Source organism: Nansenia antarctica (genome assembly GCF_963989245.1).
Source record: "Nansenia antarctica genome assembly, chromosome: 7".
Classification (NCBI taxonomy): domain Eukaryota; kingdom Metazoa; phylum Chordata; class Actinopteri; order Argentiniformes; family Microstomatidae; genus Nansenia; species Nansenia antarctica.
This window is the reverse complement of record NC_137677.1, coordinates 4677002-4694501: the sequence shown is the minus strand read 5'-3', so window position 1 is coordinate 4694501 and position 17500 is coordinate 4677002. Positions and strand designations below refer to the sequence as shown.

The following is a 17500-nucleotide window of genomic DNA, read 5'->3' as shown; positions in this document are numbered from 1 at the left end:
TCGAAATGCCGCAGTAATGATAATAATTCATTATATTTGTATAGTGCTTTTCCGAGGCTCAAAGACGCTGACAATATGGGAAAAACGGGAAAGTGCTGCGTCCCTTGTTGTATGAATAGATCCGAGTCTAAAAAACGATTGAACTGTCATTCTACCGCTGAACTGAACTGTCATTCTACTGTCATTCGTACACTGGTACTCTGGTGAGGGGAAGTTTTGATTTGGACCCGTAAATAGCTAAACGTCACATGTGACGTCAGACTTAACAACCGAATAGATGATCATGAGACAAAGATGACTGAATAAAGCTCTCATCATTCCCACACAAACAAGGAGGAGGCATAAACAGATCCACACCCACAGAAGAAGAAGAACATCTCACACTTTGATGTTGAAACACTACCAGATGAAACAGAGCTGGTGGTTATGAGCGGCCCTACCGTAGATGACGTCCTGTCTCTTCACCGTCTCCTTGGTGTGCTCCTTCACAAACTGCTGGTCCACAGCCTGACTCCAGGACTCCACCTCCAGGTCCTGAGCATCTGACTCCAGATCAGCTCGCACCGCAGAGTAGTACGCATCTGTGGAGAGGAGGCGTGTGTGTGTGTGTGTGTGTGGTGTGGGTGTGGGTGTGGGTGTGTGTGTGTGTGTGTGTGGGAAGGGGAAGGGAGGAGTGATAGGAGACGGGAGGGGAGGGGCAGGGGAGGGCAGGGGCAGGGAGAGGAGGTGTGTGTGTGTGTGTGTGTGTGTGTGTGTGTGTGTGTGTGTGTGTGTGATGGGGAAGGGAGGAGTGATAGGAGATGGGAGGGGAGGGAGGGGCAGACATTATCCACTGGCGAAGCTAAGCTCATTACAGATTCAAATGTATGTGAGGCTCTAACCACCAGGGTTGTGATGAACAGAACACAGAGAAGGGAAACATTATGATACCAGTTTGATAACAGGACCATTTCTGTTATGTATTTTTTTTTAAATAAGAATAATCTAATAATAAAAATAAGTATTCAATTTCCTGAATAAAGGTAAAATGAAGGTAAAATCACATCTTGGCTACAGCTGAGCTAACCCTCCCATAGATCAAACTGCTCTTCCGTAACCAGGGTTACCTGCACAGCAGTGAGAAGTTGGTTAAAGCTAGACAAGCAGACACACATCCAGTGTCCCTCTCCCACACACTCCAGCTTAAACACTCCACACACACTCCCGCACACTCCACTTAATGAGGCTGGCACAGTTAAAGCTCACTCCCCAACACGTCTCATCTCACTATCCACCACCCACACACCCCAACATCTCACTACCACCACCACCCACACATCCCAACATCTCACTACCACCACCACCCACACACCCCAACATCTCACTACCACCACCACCCACACACCCCAACATCTCACTACCACCACCACCCACACACCCCAACATCTCACTACCACCACCACCCACACATCCCAACATCTCACTATCCACCACCACACATCCCAACATCTCACTATCCACCACCCACACATCCCAACATCTCACTATCCATCACCCACACATCCCAACATCTCACTACCACCACCCACACATCCCAACATCTCACTATCCACCACCCACACATCCCAACATCTCACTATCCACCACCCACACATCCCAACATCTCACTATCCACCACCACACACCCCAACATCTCACTACCATCACCCACACATCCCAACATCTCACTATCACCACCCACACATCCCAACATCTCACTACCATCACCCACACATCCCAACATCTCACTATCACCACCCACACACCCCAACATCTCACTATCCACCACCCACACATCCCAACATCTCACTATCCACCACCCACACATCCCAATATCTCACTATCCACCACCCACACATCCCAACATCTCACTATCCACCACCACACACCCCAACATCTCACTACCATCACCCACACACCCCAACATCTCACTATCCACCACCCACACATCCCAACATCTCACTATCCACCACCACACATCCCAACATCTCACTATCACCACCCACACACCCCAACATCTCACTATCCACCACCCACACATCCCAACATCTCACTATCCACCAGCCACATCTCCTCAATAACTCCTGATCATTGCACCTTGCACTTTACATGTTCTTGCACTTAGTTGTAACTAGGGATGCACGATATTATCGGCACCGATATTTATCGGCCCGATAATGGGAAATTAATGTTTACTGGTATTTATCGGTTTTATAAAAATGTTGCCGATATTTAGCCGATAATGAAGCCGGAAATATTTCTGCTTCCGGTTTCCGCGCTCATGCTGCTGCGCCTGCGTTCAGGCACGCAGTGTGTATAGACGAGACGACAGCGAAACATGCCTTCCCCGGTGTGGACATTCTTCAGAGTTTCTGAGGCAGATAGTGCGTTTGCAATTTGCAATACATGTTCGACAAAAGTTCGGAGAGGAGGGCAAAGGTCTACGAGTTACAACACAACGAATCTCATAAGTCACCTTAAGATTCACCATTGCAAGCACGCTGTATGGAAGGAATATCAAGCACTAGTAGTAGCATAACAAGGTAGCCTAGCCGCGAAAAAAAAAGCTGCTGTGCCTATTGAACACGCATTTGAAAACTGCAGGAAGTTCACTCGAGACAGCTCAAAGGCTCAAGCAATCAATGAAAGAATAATGGAGTTGATGGCCCTCGACGACCAGCCTTTCTCTGTAGTAGAAGATAAAGGATTTCGCCAGCTAATTTCACATTTAGAGCCCCGGTATACACTCCCAAGTCGCCGCTATTTTGCAGACGTGTGCCTGCCTGCTATGTATGATACAGTCGCCACACACATCCATAGTCTGATCGATACTAGCGTAAGCCAGATAAGTTTTACCACGGACATATGGACTTCTGACGTTAGTCCAGTCAGTATGCTTAGTTTGACGGCCCAGTGGCTGGATGAGGACTTCAATATGAAGAAGACACTGCTGCATGCGCAGGAGTTCTCCGGTTCGCATACTGCGACAGCCATCCGCGGTAATAAATTACTCTTAGATGAGCCTTTTTTGTTTTCATAAAAGGAGGCCAGATCTTGGCTAAAAAAAGCATTGTGCACTGTCTATAACAGATTCTGTTTGTTAGAGGAAATAATAAATGAACATTTGAAGAGTCAGAAGTGTTCTCTTTGTTGTGTTAACAATAGTGATGTAAGTTAGATTTGGTGAGATCACTATGGAATATTAAATCATCAATCTTTGCTCACTACATAGCCTTTCTTACCTTCAGGTGTGCATGAACTACAGGTTATCAACTGTGAAATTATATCTGAATGGTCTTTATTGTCATTGATATAGTACAGGTACCAAACAACATTTGGGAGGGGGGGGCTCCCCTGGTGCTAGGAAAGAAAAAATATATATATATCGGTTATCATATCGGTTATCGGCCACGAGAAGCGGGTAAACATCGGTATCGGTATCGGTTGGAAAAAATGCATCCCTAGTTGTAACAGTATATTTATTCATAATATTCACTCATATTGGTACTGTATATATTGTCTTGAGTTTTGTTGTATTGTCGTCTTGCGTCTAGTATATGTACTGTAGCTTGTTTAGCATGGTAGAATACCAAGTCATGTCCCTAGTGCACTGCACATGGCGAATAAAGCTGAATTGAACACTTACCCTCTACGATGATGGACTCGGTGGTGGAAGGGGCCAAGGAAACGTTGTCGTCGTTGAAGCGTTTGAACTTGAGGGCGTCCGTCTCGTCCATCTCCCCGGGGATGGATCTGAAAGAGGAACGCCACATGTCCAGAGTGGCGTGCATGACGTGGAGAGACCCTAACCCAACGCCCTACTACACCTACAGGTTCTCAGCATACACGGCAAAGATCCTAACCCATAGCCGTAGCCCTAGCACAGCAGAGAGAGACGCGGCTAGCATGTTGAGAGACTAACATAGGAGGTAGAGACATCGGCGCGCCGCACACACACCTCTCTCTCTCTCTCTCTCTCTGCCTGCCTACCTACCAGCCTCTCTCCCTCTCTCTCTCTCTCTGCCTGCCTACCAGCCTCACTGTAAGATGCTCTAACAATGGCAGCACTGGCTCTAGAAAGGGCCGTCTCGCTCATTTCAAGCAGCAGATAAATGTACTTGACAGTCTGCTGCGGCCAGTCATCTATAAATAACACGTCAGAAACGTGCATCAAATAAACTAGGCCCAGTATTTCTGCGGAAAGACAATAATCTATAAATAGTCGAGATTTACATGAAGAAGGATATCGGAGACGTATACTACAAGGTAAGCTTTGATTTGCTTTAGGTGAAACAAACAACAAATATTGAAAGACACATTGGCTACAAAGCATGCCCATCACTTTATCCCTTTATCATTACTTTGTTTACTTTACTCTATTATTGTGATTCTTGATGATGCAATGCCAATGTTGAGGAACCAAAACCAATGTATGTTTATGATAACAAAGATTAGAACAAATGCAAAACAAAGATGTATAACAGTTAAAGGAGTTAATTTATGGAATACCTTTGAAAAGGAAATGAAAATGTGTAGTACATTAAAAGGATTTAAAAAATTATTTTAAAATAAGATGATTAACAAGTATAAAACAGAGGTTTAAATATAGTTTTTGTTTGGTATTTTTTTGAACTTTTTGTTGACATGCGTAAGTGACATTTTGTTTATAAAAGTTTCAATGTTTTGATTATGCATTCATGGGGGGACATGCATACATGTAACAAGGGTAGGCGCAATAAGCCACGGCTTCAGCCTACACCTTTTTGGTCCTGGTGTTATGAATTGTGACTATGTACATTTTCTTATATCTGTATTGTGAATTGTATAGGGGACCAAAATAAACATTCTCAATCAATTCTCAAAATGAATTTCACTCCTGTGTACTTAGATGTGGGATGAAAGCATAAAAGCAATTCCAGATTGTGATTCTGATGTCCACTGCAGCTCCTGAACAGTAGTACATCATAGGATTCCGTCGTACATACATAGTTAGTTCATCATCAGGTTATATGAACCAGAGGTAACAGGAGAGGTGCTTCTGAAGTACTCACCCAGAGCTGCTGCTGTGGTTGGCTACAGTACTGAGGGTGTGGAGGTGGTGGTGGAGGTGGTGGTGGTGGTCGCTGGCTCTCCCCGGCGTGAGGGTCATGCCTGGGACGCGGGGGGAGCCGGAGGGGCCATCCAGGGGCGGGAGGCTGCTGCTGGACTGGTCCCGGTCCCTGTCACGGTCTCTCAGCGCTGGGGAGAGACCAGAGGAGCGTGAGGAGGAGGAGGAGGAGGAGGAGGAGGAGGGGGAACTGTATCGGTCCTGGTCACCGCGGCTCCAGTAGCGACGCAGCCAGGAGCGCGTCGGGGAGCTCAGGAAGCGACAGGAGAACAGGTCCCGCTGCATCAGCATCCTGACACTCAGACGACCAGAGACCGCCCAGGAGGAGGGGGGCCGGGAACCCCTCTGCTGGCTGGATCGTACCTCCATCCTGGCGGTCTCTGGGTAGGGAGCGGGCGGCTGAGAGAGAGGATGCTCGCTGGAGCGCGACAGACACAAGACTAGGGGGCTGGCGCTCCATGGCAGGCTTTATATACCTGCTGACCCTGCCTCCTCACGGGGAACGTTCTAGAACTCGTGCATACAGTCCCTTCCCTAGTCTAGGAGGGAGGTGTGTCTATCTGTCTGTCTGTCTGTCTGTCAGAGGCGGCCTGCTGTTCTCCAGAGACAAACACAGCAGCTTAACTCGGGGCTTTAGCTCTGGGTTAGAATGTAATATGATTATATGACCAAATAAACTAAATAGATGCTTTTTTTTTTTAAATACACACAAATTTAATACACAGATTGCCACACAATCAATGTGCTTTACAGACAAAAAAAGATAAAAGAAGATAAAAAAGAAGATAAAAAAAAAAAGACTTGAGACATAAAAACACAAGATCCAAAAAGGAGGATCATACAAGTATGACAGCCACAGACACAGACGTTCAAACAGTTACAGTCAGTGATGCCGGTAACGCGTTACTAAGTAACGCGTTACTCTAATCTGAATACTTTTTTTGTAACGAGTATTCTAACGCGATACTATTTCCAAATCAGTAATCGGATTAAAGTTACTTATTCAAGTGACTGTGCGTTACTATTGCGTTACTACCTCATAACTTAGGCTAAATGCAGTATTTCTTTGTAATGTTCGATAGCTTTTCTCGCGTCTTGGGGAGTGACGTCAGTGCTCACGTTTTCAACACGAGGTTACTATGGAAGGCCATGCCCGCAAAAAACGGCTCTCGACTATCGCGAGATTGCAGCAGAATCGCTCACGTGTATCACCACGCTGATTGCACTGTGTAAACAGAAGCGTAGCCTACACAATGGAGCGAGAACAGAGATATGCGTTAAATAGCTGGAAATATAAGGATTATTTTGAGTTTGTGTCAGCAAAGGATGACAAGAACATAAATGTTGATCATTGATAAACTCAGACTCACCCAGTTTAGGATTAGGATTATATTAGGATCATATCTGAATGGTCAGGGTAGGTTTTAGGTTTTGTGAAACCACTCCTTGCTAGTTACTGTTAAATAAAGATTATATTTATTTTATTGTTTAAAAACAAGTATTTATGTTGGGTGAGGCAAAGAAAGACTCTTTATTTTGTTGTTTTAAGTTATTGTTTAAAGTGTAATTATGTAATTTAAGTTACTGTTAAAATAAAGTGAGTTTTGGCAAAACCAGTTTTCATTTTTATGTTGCGGGGGGGGGGGTCGGATGCCTAGGCAGCTGCCAATAGTAACTAAAAAAGTAACTAGTAATCTAACTTAGTTACTTTTAAAATCAAGTAATCAGTAAAGTAACTAGATTACTTTTTAAAGGAGTAATCAGTAATCAGTCATCAGAATACTTTTTCAAAGTAACTGTGGCAACACTGCAGCCAACACCAAAGCGAGGACTGTTGTACTGTCGATGGTTTTAGAAACCAAGGCAGGAGAGTGGCAGGAGAGCGTTACAACATCCAAGCCTGCTGGCACTAAAAGCTTGCTTAGTCTCTCTTAGTATCAGCCCGGCCGCTCCAACGGCCGCTCCATGGACATGTTTTAAGAACCAGGCCTCCAGTATCATATATACTGTACTGTCAACAACCCAGAGCTTTTGGCACGTGTTCTGGAAGCTTCCAGGAGTAACGGGAACAGTCCAGAAGCCCTGGGATCTCAGCGGGAGATCCGACCGTCTAATTATCACCTCCTGGGACCTCCTGCTGGGCACCGATCTCTCTCCACACAGGATGGGAGGCTTAACGAGCACTGGCAGTACCGGGTCTGCAGCGGGGGCAGTGTGTGGGTAGAGTACCTGTGTGTGTGTGGGTAGAGTACCTGCACCTAGGCTTTGCTGTGACCTTTTGTGACGTTAGAATTATAAGGTTCTATCTCAATTTTTGTCAAAATTGAGTTTTTTTACATAATCTGATCCATTAGGTGTTTAAAAATGCCTGTGTGGTGTTATTTTAAAAAAATAAATAAAAAAAAATTGGCGCTCAATATCTCTGAACTGCCCTAAACGGAGATAGAACCTTCTCATTCTAAGCTCACGCTTTACTCTACTACGTCAATTGATTGGGGAGAAGAAATATAAAGTTAAAATAAGATGACAGTGTGAGCAGCGTGTCCCCTTCCCATCCTTCCCTGTCCTCTGTGGTCATCATAACCCAGCAACACCGCTAATCCTGCCACCGCTGACCTCAGTCAACAACAGAGCTCTGGACTGGAGATCATTAATTTGACCCTTAGGGACAGGTAAAATCATCACACATGCCCCCTCTATCTACCTATCTATCCTTCCTTCCTTCCTTCACCCCATACTTCTCTTCAGCGGTAGTGTGGGTTTTGTGAGTGGTAGTGTGTGTGTGTGTGTGTAAGTGTGTGTGTGTGTGTCAGTGTTAATTTCGTTAACGAAAATGTTGACGAAAAATATGCGTTAACAAACTTTTTTCCCATGACGAAGACGTGACGAAATTGATCTTTGAAAATAAAAACTGTGTGTGTGTGGTAGTGTGTGTGTGTGTGTGTGTGTGTGTAGTAGTGTGTGTGTTGTGTGTTATTTCTCCTCACCTAGGTTAGGTGACGCAGTCCCGGAGGTCCTGTGCACAGAATCCTTCTGACAGGACAAAGAGAAAGCAAGCGTTCACAACCCCAGGAGAGAACTGAACCATCCAACTCTGCACCGGTCTTAACTGGTGTCCACATGATGTGTTTGGGTTAGTGGTTAGATTGGGGTCCATATGATGTGTTTGGGTTAGTGGTTAGATTGGTACGTCCATATGATGTGTTTGGGTTAGTGGTTAGATTGGTACGTCCATATGATGTGTTTGGGTCGACCCTACCTTGTTCTTATGGCTGGTGCACTCGGCCAGTAGAGTCCTGCAGCTCTTGTGAACGTTCACGGCGCAGTCTGAAACACAGAGAGGAGGTGGCAGTGCGTTTATTAGGTGTAGCAGCACCACCTTTCAGTCTGTTGTCTGTTCCAGTTCACTTCAGTTCCAAAACACCCTGTGGATACCCAACTAGTGCACTGAAGCGTCACTAAAACGACTAGGGCCGACAAATAAAGACTCTTTCTCATGTCATTTCTCACATCATCCCAATGTAAAGATACATATCCAACCCAGCCTATATGGGGAGGTAAACACAAGCCTGCTGACCAGCCTGGCAGCGTCAAAGCTAGCCTAGAGGAGAAAAACAACAGCGTGAGGCTGAGGAGGAAGTGATTAGGCTAGATGAGGGAGATACGGCAGAAAACAACCTGGGCTGACAGAGCCATTAGTGAGACACCGTCTTTAGTTTACCTCCAGGGCCTGGTCAATACGACTGCCTTCTTCCCTCTGTGCATTAGGTAAGCTGTTTGTGTGTGTGTGTGTGTGTGTGTGTGTGTGTGTGTGTGTGTGTGTCTGTGAGAGAGAGAGAGAGAGAGAGAGAGAGAGAGAGAGGGAGGGAGAGGGAGAGAGGGAGAGGAGGGGGGGTAGAGAGAGAGAAGAGAAGAGAGATCTAGCGATAGAGGGGAGGACAGAGGGAGCTGATGGAGTCATTAGTTCGACAGTGTTTTTACACCCTGCAGCCTCTCAACAGCCAGGACCTGGTCAATACTGTTCACTTCCCGCTGTTCACACCCATGTTCACACGCATGTTCATGTTCACACCCATGTCTGCTCTGTTTGTCTCCTGTGGATTATTGTAAAACAAATGATGTGATATAACAATGTAGGCTTAAAGTATGTCAATCAAACAACCTGTAAATCAATATTAGCCTACATTTGAAGAACCGTTGTTTTCCCCCAGAAGAAAAGCAGCATTATGGTTGTCCTCTGCTGCAGATGAATTCTTAGCGACCATTAGGGCTTACTCCACAACAACAACAAATCCCGGCGTTCTATCTGTGCTCTTAAGCCTTATATGGACACCACCATCTTTTGAAACCGTAGCCTCTTAGGTCACCGAGACCTCCTCAAATATCACCTGTTTTTGCCAAATGATCCCCGTTTCACAAGCCTTAACAAAGGCTAAGAGAGAGAGGTATTCTTTTCACTAAGAGAGGGGTAGGCTATATTCTCAGTAAGAGAGATATAGTCTCAGTAAGAGAGAGAGGTATAGTCTCATTAAGAGAGAGGTATAGTCTCATTAAGAGAGAGGTATAGTCTCATTAAGAGAGAGAGGTATTCGGTTGTTAAGTTTGACGTCAAACGTGGTCCAAACCAGAAATTCCCCGCACCAGAGTACAAGTGTACTACAGCGGTAGAATGACAGTTCAATTGTTTTTTAGACTCGGATCTATTCATACAACAAGGGACACAGCACTTTCCCGTTTTCCCCATATTGTCAGGGTCTTTGAGCCTCGGAAAAGCGCTATACAAATATAAGTTATTATTATTAATACTGAGGCATTTCGAAGAGAGCGCCTCAGCCAACGTTGGACCTGGAAACACGTCACGACTAAGCCTTTAGTGGCTGATTGAGTCAGCCAGGCTGGTACATGGTCTCCTCATCAGAGCTAAAACACCCTGGCCAGGCCAGGTCCATGGAGCACAGTGGGAACAGGTTGATTTATTGATTTAGAAAGCCCACTGCAGCCTTTCTGACCCTCCTGATATGTGCTAGTGATTTACCTAACACGCTGAACCCCTGCTGGATCCCTCCCTATTTATTTAGTCGGGGTAATAAACAAAACAAAAACAATGTTGCAAATGAACATTGGTTGTTATGAAAACAGATCGTTTAATAAGGCAAATGTTTAGGCAAATAATTACTTTTTAAGGCAACTTATAAAGCACCGGGTCAATTAGACCCAGAACATAAAGCGTGTATAGCATTATCGAACAGAACCATGGAGGGCTAACTAACTACAGCATTTTATATTTAGGCTCTCCAATATAGTCCTTGATGAGTCCATCTACCACGTGATAAAAGGACAAGACTGAAATCCATAACCACATAAAAAAAAATAGTGCATATATAAAGTATACAGGGGCGGCTGTGGCGCAAACGGTAGAGCCGGTGTCTAATGATCGCAAGGTTGGCAGATCGGCGGTTCGAGCCCCGGCTGGCCATGTCGAAGTGTCCTTGGGCAAGACACTGAACCCCAAATTGCTCCCAATGAGCGAGTCGGCCGGCGCCTTGCATGGTAGCTTGCCGCCATTGGTGTGTGAATGTGTGTGTGAATGGGTGAATGAGAGGCTGTTGTAAAGCGCTTTGGATAAAGGCGCTATATACTGTAAGTGCAGTCCAAATAAAGTCTCATCGCAAAACAATCAGCTGTCAAATTGAGGACTTAACTCCGCTCACACACCAAGCCCCCAAGTCTCACTCTGCTCTCCTTGGGAGAAATTAATCAGGCTACTACTGTGTGAGCAACAGCTTAAATATCCATAACAACAACAAAACAGACTTCGCTTTGCTTACAGAAAGAAATGATCTAGAAGCTAGAACATTATGTCCACAGTCTTCACACATAAGATAAGTAACAGTAGCACTTTTCACTGTCTGACTCATCAAAGCCACCCCCTTTGCTTTTTGGCAGTTGGGATGGATACTCAGAAGCTGAGATTGCATGCCAGAGAGGCTGTAGGCCACAGAGACAGAACAGTATCTCTCTGTGGTGGCCTGAGAAGGCCTAAGAGAATGAGTCAGGCCAAAGCTGTGGTGAGGCCAGAGTAAACAGTGAGCCAGCACGCTGCAGCAGTGTCACCACACACACACACACACACACACACACACAGACACAGAGACAGAGACAGAGACAGAGACAGAGACAGAGACAGAGACACAGACACACAGACACACAGACACACAGACACACACACACACACACACACACACACCCACACCCACCCCCACGCACCTGTTAACTAGTAGCTAACCACTGCACTGCGTACACACTATACAGGAAGCAGACACTGTTGTAAACGTGGTGGATAAGTGCATAGTGCAGGAGTGCACACTTCACTGACTAGGCTTACCCTCTGAAGTGGGCGTGGAAAGAAAGAAAGGCCTTTCCTTCCCTTGAGACCAGGGCCATAACAACAAGGGAGGGATGGAGAACGGAAAGGAGGCGACCATCGCCCATCGCCCTCCTTTAAAATCAGCCTGCGCTCTCTGAAGAATGTAAGGGATGGTGTTATTTTTAAGGGAGAGACCCTATACTGCTGAAATCCCGCGTCCAGGAATGAAGATAGTGAAGGGCAGGGACTTCTAGTGAAAGCAGACAGACAGACAGGTTACCTCATGCCGATTGGACAGGTTTCCTCATCCCCACTTCCTTACAAGTTAATCTACTACATCTTTCACTTACTGTTATCACTGTATTTCAGATCAGTGTATCGTGGTGATTCAGAATTCTGAGTATTCAGTGGCAGGTGCCAGGTGTACAAGGGAAGTACCTGGCATCAGGACGGGGAGAGGGTTGGGTGGAGCCACGCTCGCTCACTTCTCACCCGATAACAGATAACAGCCTTCACCCTCCTGTAAACAGTTAACACCTTATCTACACATTTATCAGCACGCCTAATCATTCACACACAGCAGGCACATGTGCACACACAGGCCCAGGCGCACACGCACACACACACACACACACACAGACACAGACACACACACACACACACTAACTAAACCCAGCTTTTTTCAAATGGAATAGCCTAACTTTTTCTTCAGCATACCTTCTGTCTTACACACTTCATGTCTTGTTTGCCTATAGACCAAAATATACACATGTGGGGTTTGACTTTTCTCTGATTATAATATGATTACAAAGAGACAGAAATTACTTGAACACAAGCATAGAAACTTTAGAAAGACTTCCATCAGCCTCCTCAGCATTTACAAATTATAGGCCTGATTCAATGAGACCCTCCACAACAACAGCTGGGAGGCAAACTTACCTACATTTAATCCTTTAGTGACACAAGACGTCTTGGGGCTTAGCGTACTATTAACAACACTCACAGGATTCAATTACAGACAGGAATACAAGTTATAGAACAGTAATGATTCCTAATCCCAAAATGTCAGAAAGTCATATCCCAGTCATCTGAATCGATACCACTCTAAAAGTTACAGTCTGAATAGTTTCAAGTTTTATCGTTACGTCACATTCACACAAGTGTAAGAGAGTCAAATTCTTAGGGTTCGGTTCCTTGACATTGCCGCACAAAGACAAACAAGGCAATACGGCAAGATAAGTCAAGACAAATAAAGTGACAATAGTTACAAGACATAAGTGAGACAAGTTAGACAAGTGACAAGTTGTCAGAGACACATAAGACAAACAGACAGGACACAATTTAGCAGTACAAACAGTCAAAAAAATAAAACAGTATAGTATTAATAGACCTCTCCACGAAGGTTCCTGTCTGCCCTGACTACCCTGTCCTCCAGTGCACCTGACCCAGCCCTGAGGGGGTAAACCAAGGGTAGGCTGGCAGTAAGTCAGGCGAGGAGGAGAAGCACTGTTCTAACAGGGGGAGACTCAGAGCCACTGGAGTGAGCTGCTATGCACTGGCAGACCTGCCAAGCACAATTAGCACCATGTGACTCAGTGAGGCTCAGAGACACAGAGACTGGGGGGGAAACGACCACCTAGGCCCACCGCCTACCGCCTACGACCCCCTGTACGAGCAGTCACACAACAGGGAGGGAGGGAGCACTGTCTTGTCAAATAGGTTCCCAAAGCTTCCCAAGAATAAGAGGAGAATACCTTACTAGAAAGAAATCCAGTTAGCTAGCTTTGCCTTTAGGATTTCTACATTTAGAAATGTTTCTGGGTGAAAGATCTCTGTTTTCTAGGTGAAATGTCATGTCCAAAGATGATGGATGAGACTGGTAAAGACATCAACATTTGGGAACTAACCCAAAGGCAAGCTTCACCTATTAGCACCTATTCTAGACACACACACACACACACACACACACACACACACACACACACACACACACACACACACACACAGTGGAGGTGAATTCTCCATCATCTTAGAAACATGTGTTCTCTTTAACCACCAATAAACACTAGTGAACCTTTTTGCAACCTCTGTCAATCTTAGATTAGAGCACAATTCACCAGCCACCTATTTGTTTACTAGTAGTCAAGCGTCTAGCTACATAACTATCTTGTTGTTGTTGTTGTTGTTGTTGTTGTTGTTGTTTTTTTTTTTTCTGTATCTTGTTGTTGTTGTGTGTCTTTAACTATCTTGTTGTTGTTGTTGCTGTTTTTTTTCTTCTTCTGTATCTTGTTGTTGTGTTTCTTTAACTATCTTGTTGTTGTTGTTGTTGTTGTTGTTGTTGTTGTTGTTGTTGCTGTTGTTGCTGTTGTGTGTCTTTAACTATCTTGTTGTGTGTTGTTTATTGATGTTGTTGTTGTTGTTGTTGTGTGTCTTTAAGTTAGCCTCCAACTCAACATCATTACCGTTATGAACCGACCAACCAACCATGTAGCATCTGTCTGTAGCTAACGTTGGATAACCATTAACCACTTTAACAAACCAGGACAACAACAACAAGCTTGTCGTCTAGCTACAACAACAACTACACTTCAACAGACAATTATATATATTCATACAGATATGATGTTATTATGTGTGTATGACCAGGCAGGGCCTCGGTTATCAATACAACTACTAACTGTAAGTGACTAGTTAGCATCCTGGCTAACCCTTAGCTAAGCTAGGCTGCTAGCCCCTGCTAACACTAATGTCTCTCTCTCTCTCTGCAAACACACACCTGATCCGTGTTAAGTCTGCTTACCGTTTCAGGAAGGAACACCGGTTATTCTGGACCTAAGTCCTGTTCGATGAGTTAGTTAGATATCTGTGTCTGTGCATAAACACACAAGTATTCCCACACTTGTATCCTGGTCCAGTTCTGTGCCCAGGGAACAATCACTGGCATCCAGACCAAGCGACGCATTCCACAGGCTGATTCTCCCCTGATTCACCCTGGGTTCAGCTCCCACTTAAAGGGATACACACACTACTTTTCTCACAGTATAATATAAAAAATAATTAAGAAGTACTTTTTTTAATATATCTTTGCACTCGATCAAATTTCAGGACCCTCCTTTCATGACTTTTCCTAGATATGTGCGTCCTACCACCCCAGTAGTATCCTTATCCTTTCCACAGTATATATATATATATATAGGTCACAAATACTGATACTGTAGATTATTAAGTAGAGTTTTGTTGTTTAGGTTAGGGTATGATATGTGGAAGATATTAGATTAGGAATAGTTGGGAGTGGGAATAGCTTTAGAAGACGTTGATTTGTATGTGTGTGTGTTGTGTGTTGTGTGTGTGTGTGTGTGTGTGTGTGTGTGTGTGTGTGTGTGTGTTGCAGCACCACCGCTGTCACTGGTTAATGTTAATCATAAGACAGCAAGCAGTCCTAAGTAGCCTGAATGTGTGGTGCTTTTTGAAATACACCAGCGCGACTTGTTTAATAAGCAAACCGACTCTAAACAGTCATCCATAATATATCCCCCCTGTCGGGCTTTGATATTTATATCTGTTTTGAAGTGATTGGAGGTTGTCTCACCCTGTTTTCAGAGTGTAAACACTCAGAGCTCTTAAAGTCTCAGGTAGTACAACTATTCAATCATTTTTTTGCCACATAAACTTGAGTCGAACATAAACTCTCCTCTGGACTTTGTGTGACAGAATGGTGTACTAAAAGACTATACAATAATGAGCTATATTGGAAATTATATTAACAAGAAGTGACAGTCACAAGATGAAGTGACTAGTTTCCACATTACAGGGTGGAAACAGTGTGCTATATGATATGGACAGTGAAACCCGAGTTCTTTATACACAGCATAAGAGAGAGAGAGAGAGAGTTTCCTTTCGAGGTGTATACAGTCATACTGGCTCTTAAGGATTTACCCAGCAGCACCCAAGTCCTGAGGTCTACAGGAAAAGGGTCTGTAGATTCCACTGACAGTAGTCATATACTGTATATATATATATAGCGCCTTTATCCAAAGCGCTTTACAACGGCCTCTCATTCACCCATTCACACACACATTCACACACCAATGGCGTCAAGCTACCATGCAAGGTGCCAGCCCGCTCACTGGGAGCAATTTGGGATTCAGTGTCTTGCCCAAGGACACTTCGACATGTGGCCAGCCGGGGCTCGAACCGCCGATCTGCCAACCTTGCAATCATTAGACGGCGACTCTACCTCCTGCGCCTTACTAAAGCATTCAGGCCAATAATCACGACCCTCCATGTGTGGCTGCATCATAAGGTTTGAAACCAAAGAGTTAATAATAATAATAATGCTTTTCGTTGTTGAACTTGAAACAGTATGTTATGCTGACTTCAGAGGGAGGGGACAGAGGGAGGGGACACTTTATAGAAATCCATCTTTTGTTAAACTAACTCATCCAACCACTAAACAGGAACTAAGTATACTGTATGACAACAAAGCAGGAACCATCACCTTATTGACATGCTCTATTCATCAAACCACATTTCACTCAGATCTAGTTGAAGCAGTTGAACAGAATACTGTAATTAAAATAAAAACGACCTACCATGTGAGTAGTTCTGGGAACTGTTATTCCAGGAGGCTAGGCTTTAGGTTCATGGAATGTCTTGCGATCTCAGATTATAGAATAATGAATTTTGTGACCACCCAAAGGTAAAGACCGTGCATGTAGTGAGAGGCTGGGGGACTTAGTGGCTGTGGGTGGTAAAATCTTCCATTGGATCTCATGCATGTTATTCAACAAATAGCTTTCCCCTCTTGTTGGTACGCTGCCAATATTACAGTCCTCCTGTTCAGTCTCCTAGTATCACTTGTACAGGATTACTCTATTCATATGTTCATATGTCAAGAAGGCTGTTTTGACATACATGAAAATGTATAATTAGTTATTATAGAGTTATTATACAATGTAAATGAGTGCTTTCATAAGATGGTCAAATCATTTAACGCCGCCTCCTGTTCTATTTTACATTGTTGATGGAGTGTGTGTGTGTGTGTGTGTGTGTGTGTGTGTGTGTGTGTGTGTGTGTGTGTGTGTGTGTGTGTGTGTGTGTGTGTGTGTGTGTGTGTGTGGTGGGGGGTTAGCTGTGTACAGCTGCCACCACACCAAAGAGAGGGATGTTTCACCATGTGAAATAAAGCTTATCGACTGATGTCATGCTACTCAGGAATGAAGAAAGAGTCCATGCAGGTGATGAAACATCCTGCACAGCTCTTTTATAGCCACGGTGTCTATAGTATTGGTTAGACACATGTTGTGGCAGCAACTGACCAAACTGCCTTCACATGATGTGTCTGTCTGGCCTTCTCTGCCAAGCTTGGAGACTATAGAAAATCGTGAGCTTAGAATGATAAGGTTCTATCTCCGTTTAGGGTAGTTCAGAGATATTGAGCGTCCAAGTTTTTACATTCCATTATGTTTTGTGAGATGGAACCTTTGTATTTGATTAATTACTAACTCAAAAATGTCAACATTTTAAAAATAACACCACACAGGTATTAATAAACACCTAATGGATCAGATTATGTAAAAAACTAAATGTTGACAAAAATGGAGATAGAACCTTATAATTCTAACGTTACGACATGTGAGGGATAATTCCAATCAGATAAGGAAATACAATACCAGCGGCAGAATCTATTCTAAGTCCAGATTGTCTCAGACAAGCCCAAGTTCAAAGTCTCAGTGACAGACAGACATGCCCATCATTGCACAAGCACATGCTTTTAATAGGAATCGAAAGATTCAAGTCTCGGACAGTCATAAGCAGAATGTGGGAGAGCTGTAATAGGGAAGTATGAACCAATGGGCACAAACAAACCATTTACAAAACCAATTCTGATTGGGTGTTTGAAACAGTTGCAGACTAATGGAACGTATAGACTAAACATTGCATTCTGGGTGGTATTCTGTTGTATTATATTGTGGTTATATGTATTGTAGATAGTGATTGTTTCTGCC

General features: G+C 44.2%; 1 protein-coding gene across 1 annotated transcript in view; it reads right to left on the bottom strand.

Annotated features, from left to right (window-relative positions):
- arhgef18b (rho/rac guanine nucleotide exchange factor (GEF) 18b) overlaps nucleotides 1–17500 on the bottom strand; it is a gene marked incomplete at both ends in the record, with an annotated part of 54780 nt that overhangs the window by 28346 nt on the left and 8934 nt on the right. Inside the window, 4 exons of the mRNA XM_080536017.1 lie at nucleotides 441–581; nucleotides 3665–3771; nucleotides 5070–5524; nucleotides 8385–8452. Coding sequence (XP_080392143.1) covers nucleotides 441–581; nucleotides 3665–3771; nucleotides 5070–5524; nucleotides 8385–8452 — 771 coding nt within the window. The remainder of the gene's footprint in view (nucleotides 1–440; nucleotides 582–3664; nucleotides 3772–5069; nucleotides 5525–8384; nucleotides 8453–17500) is intronic.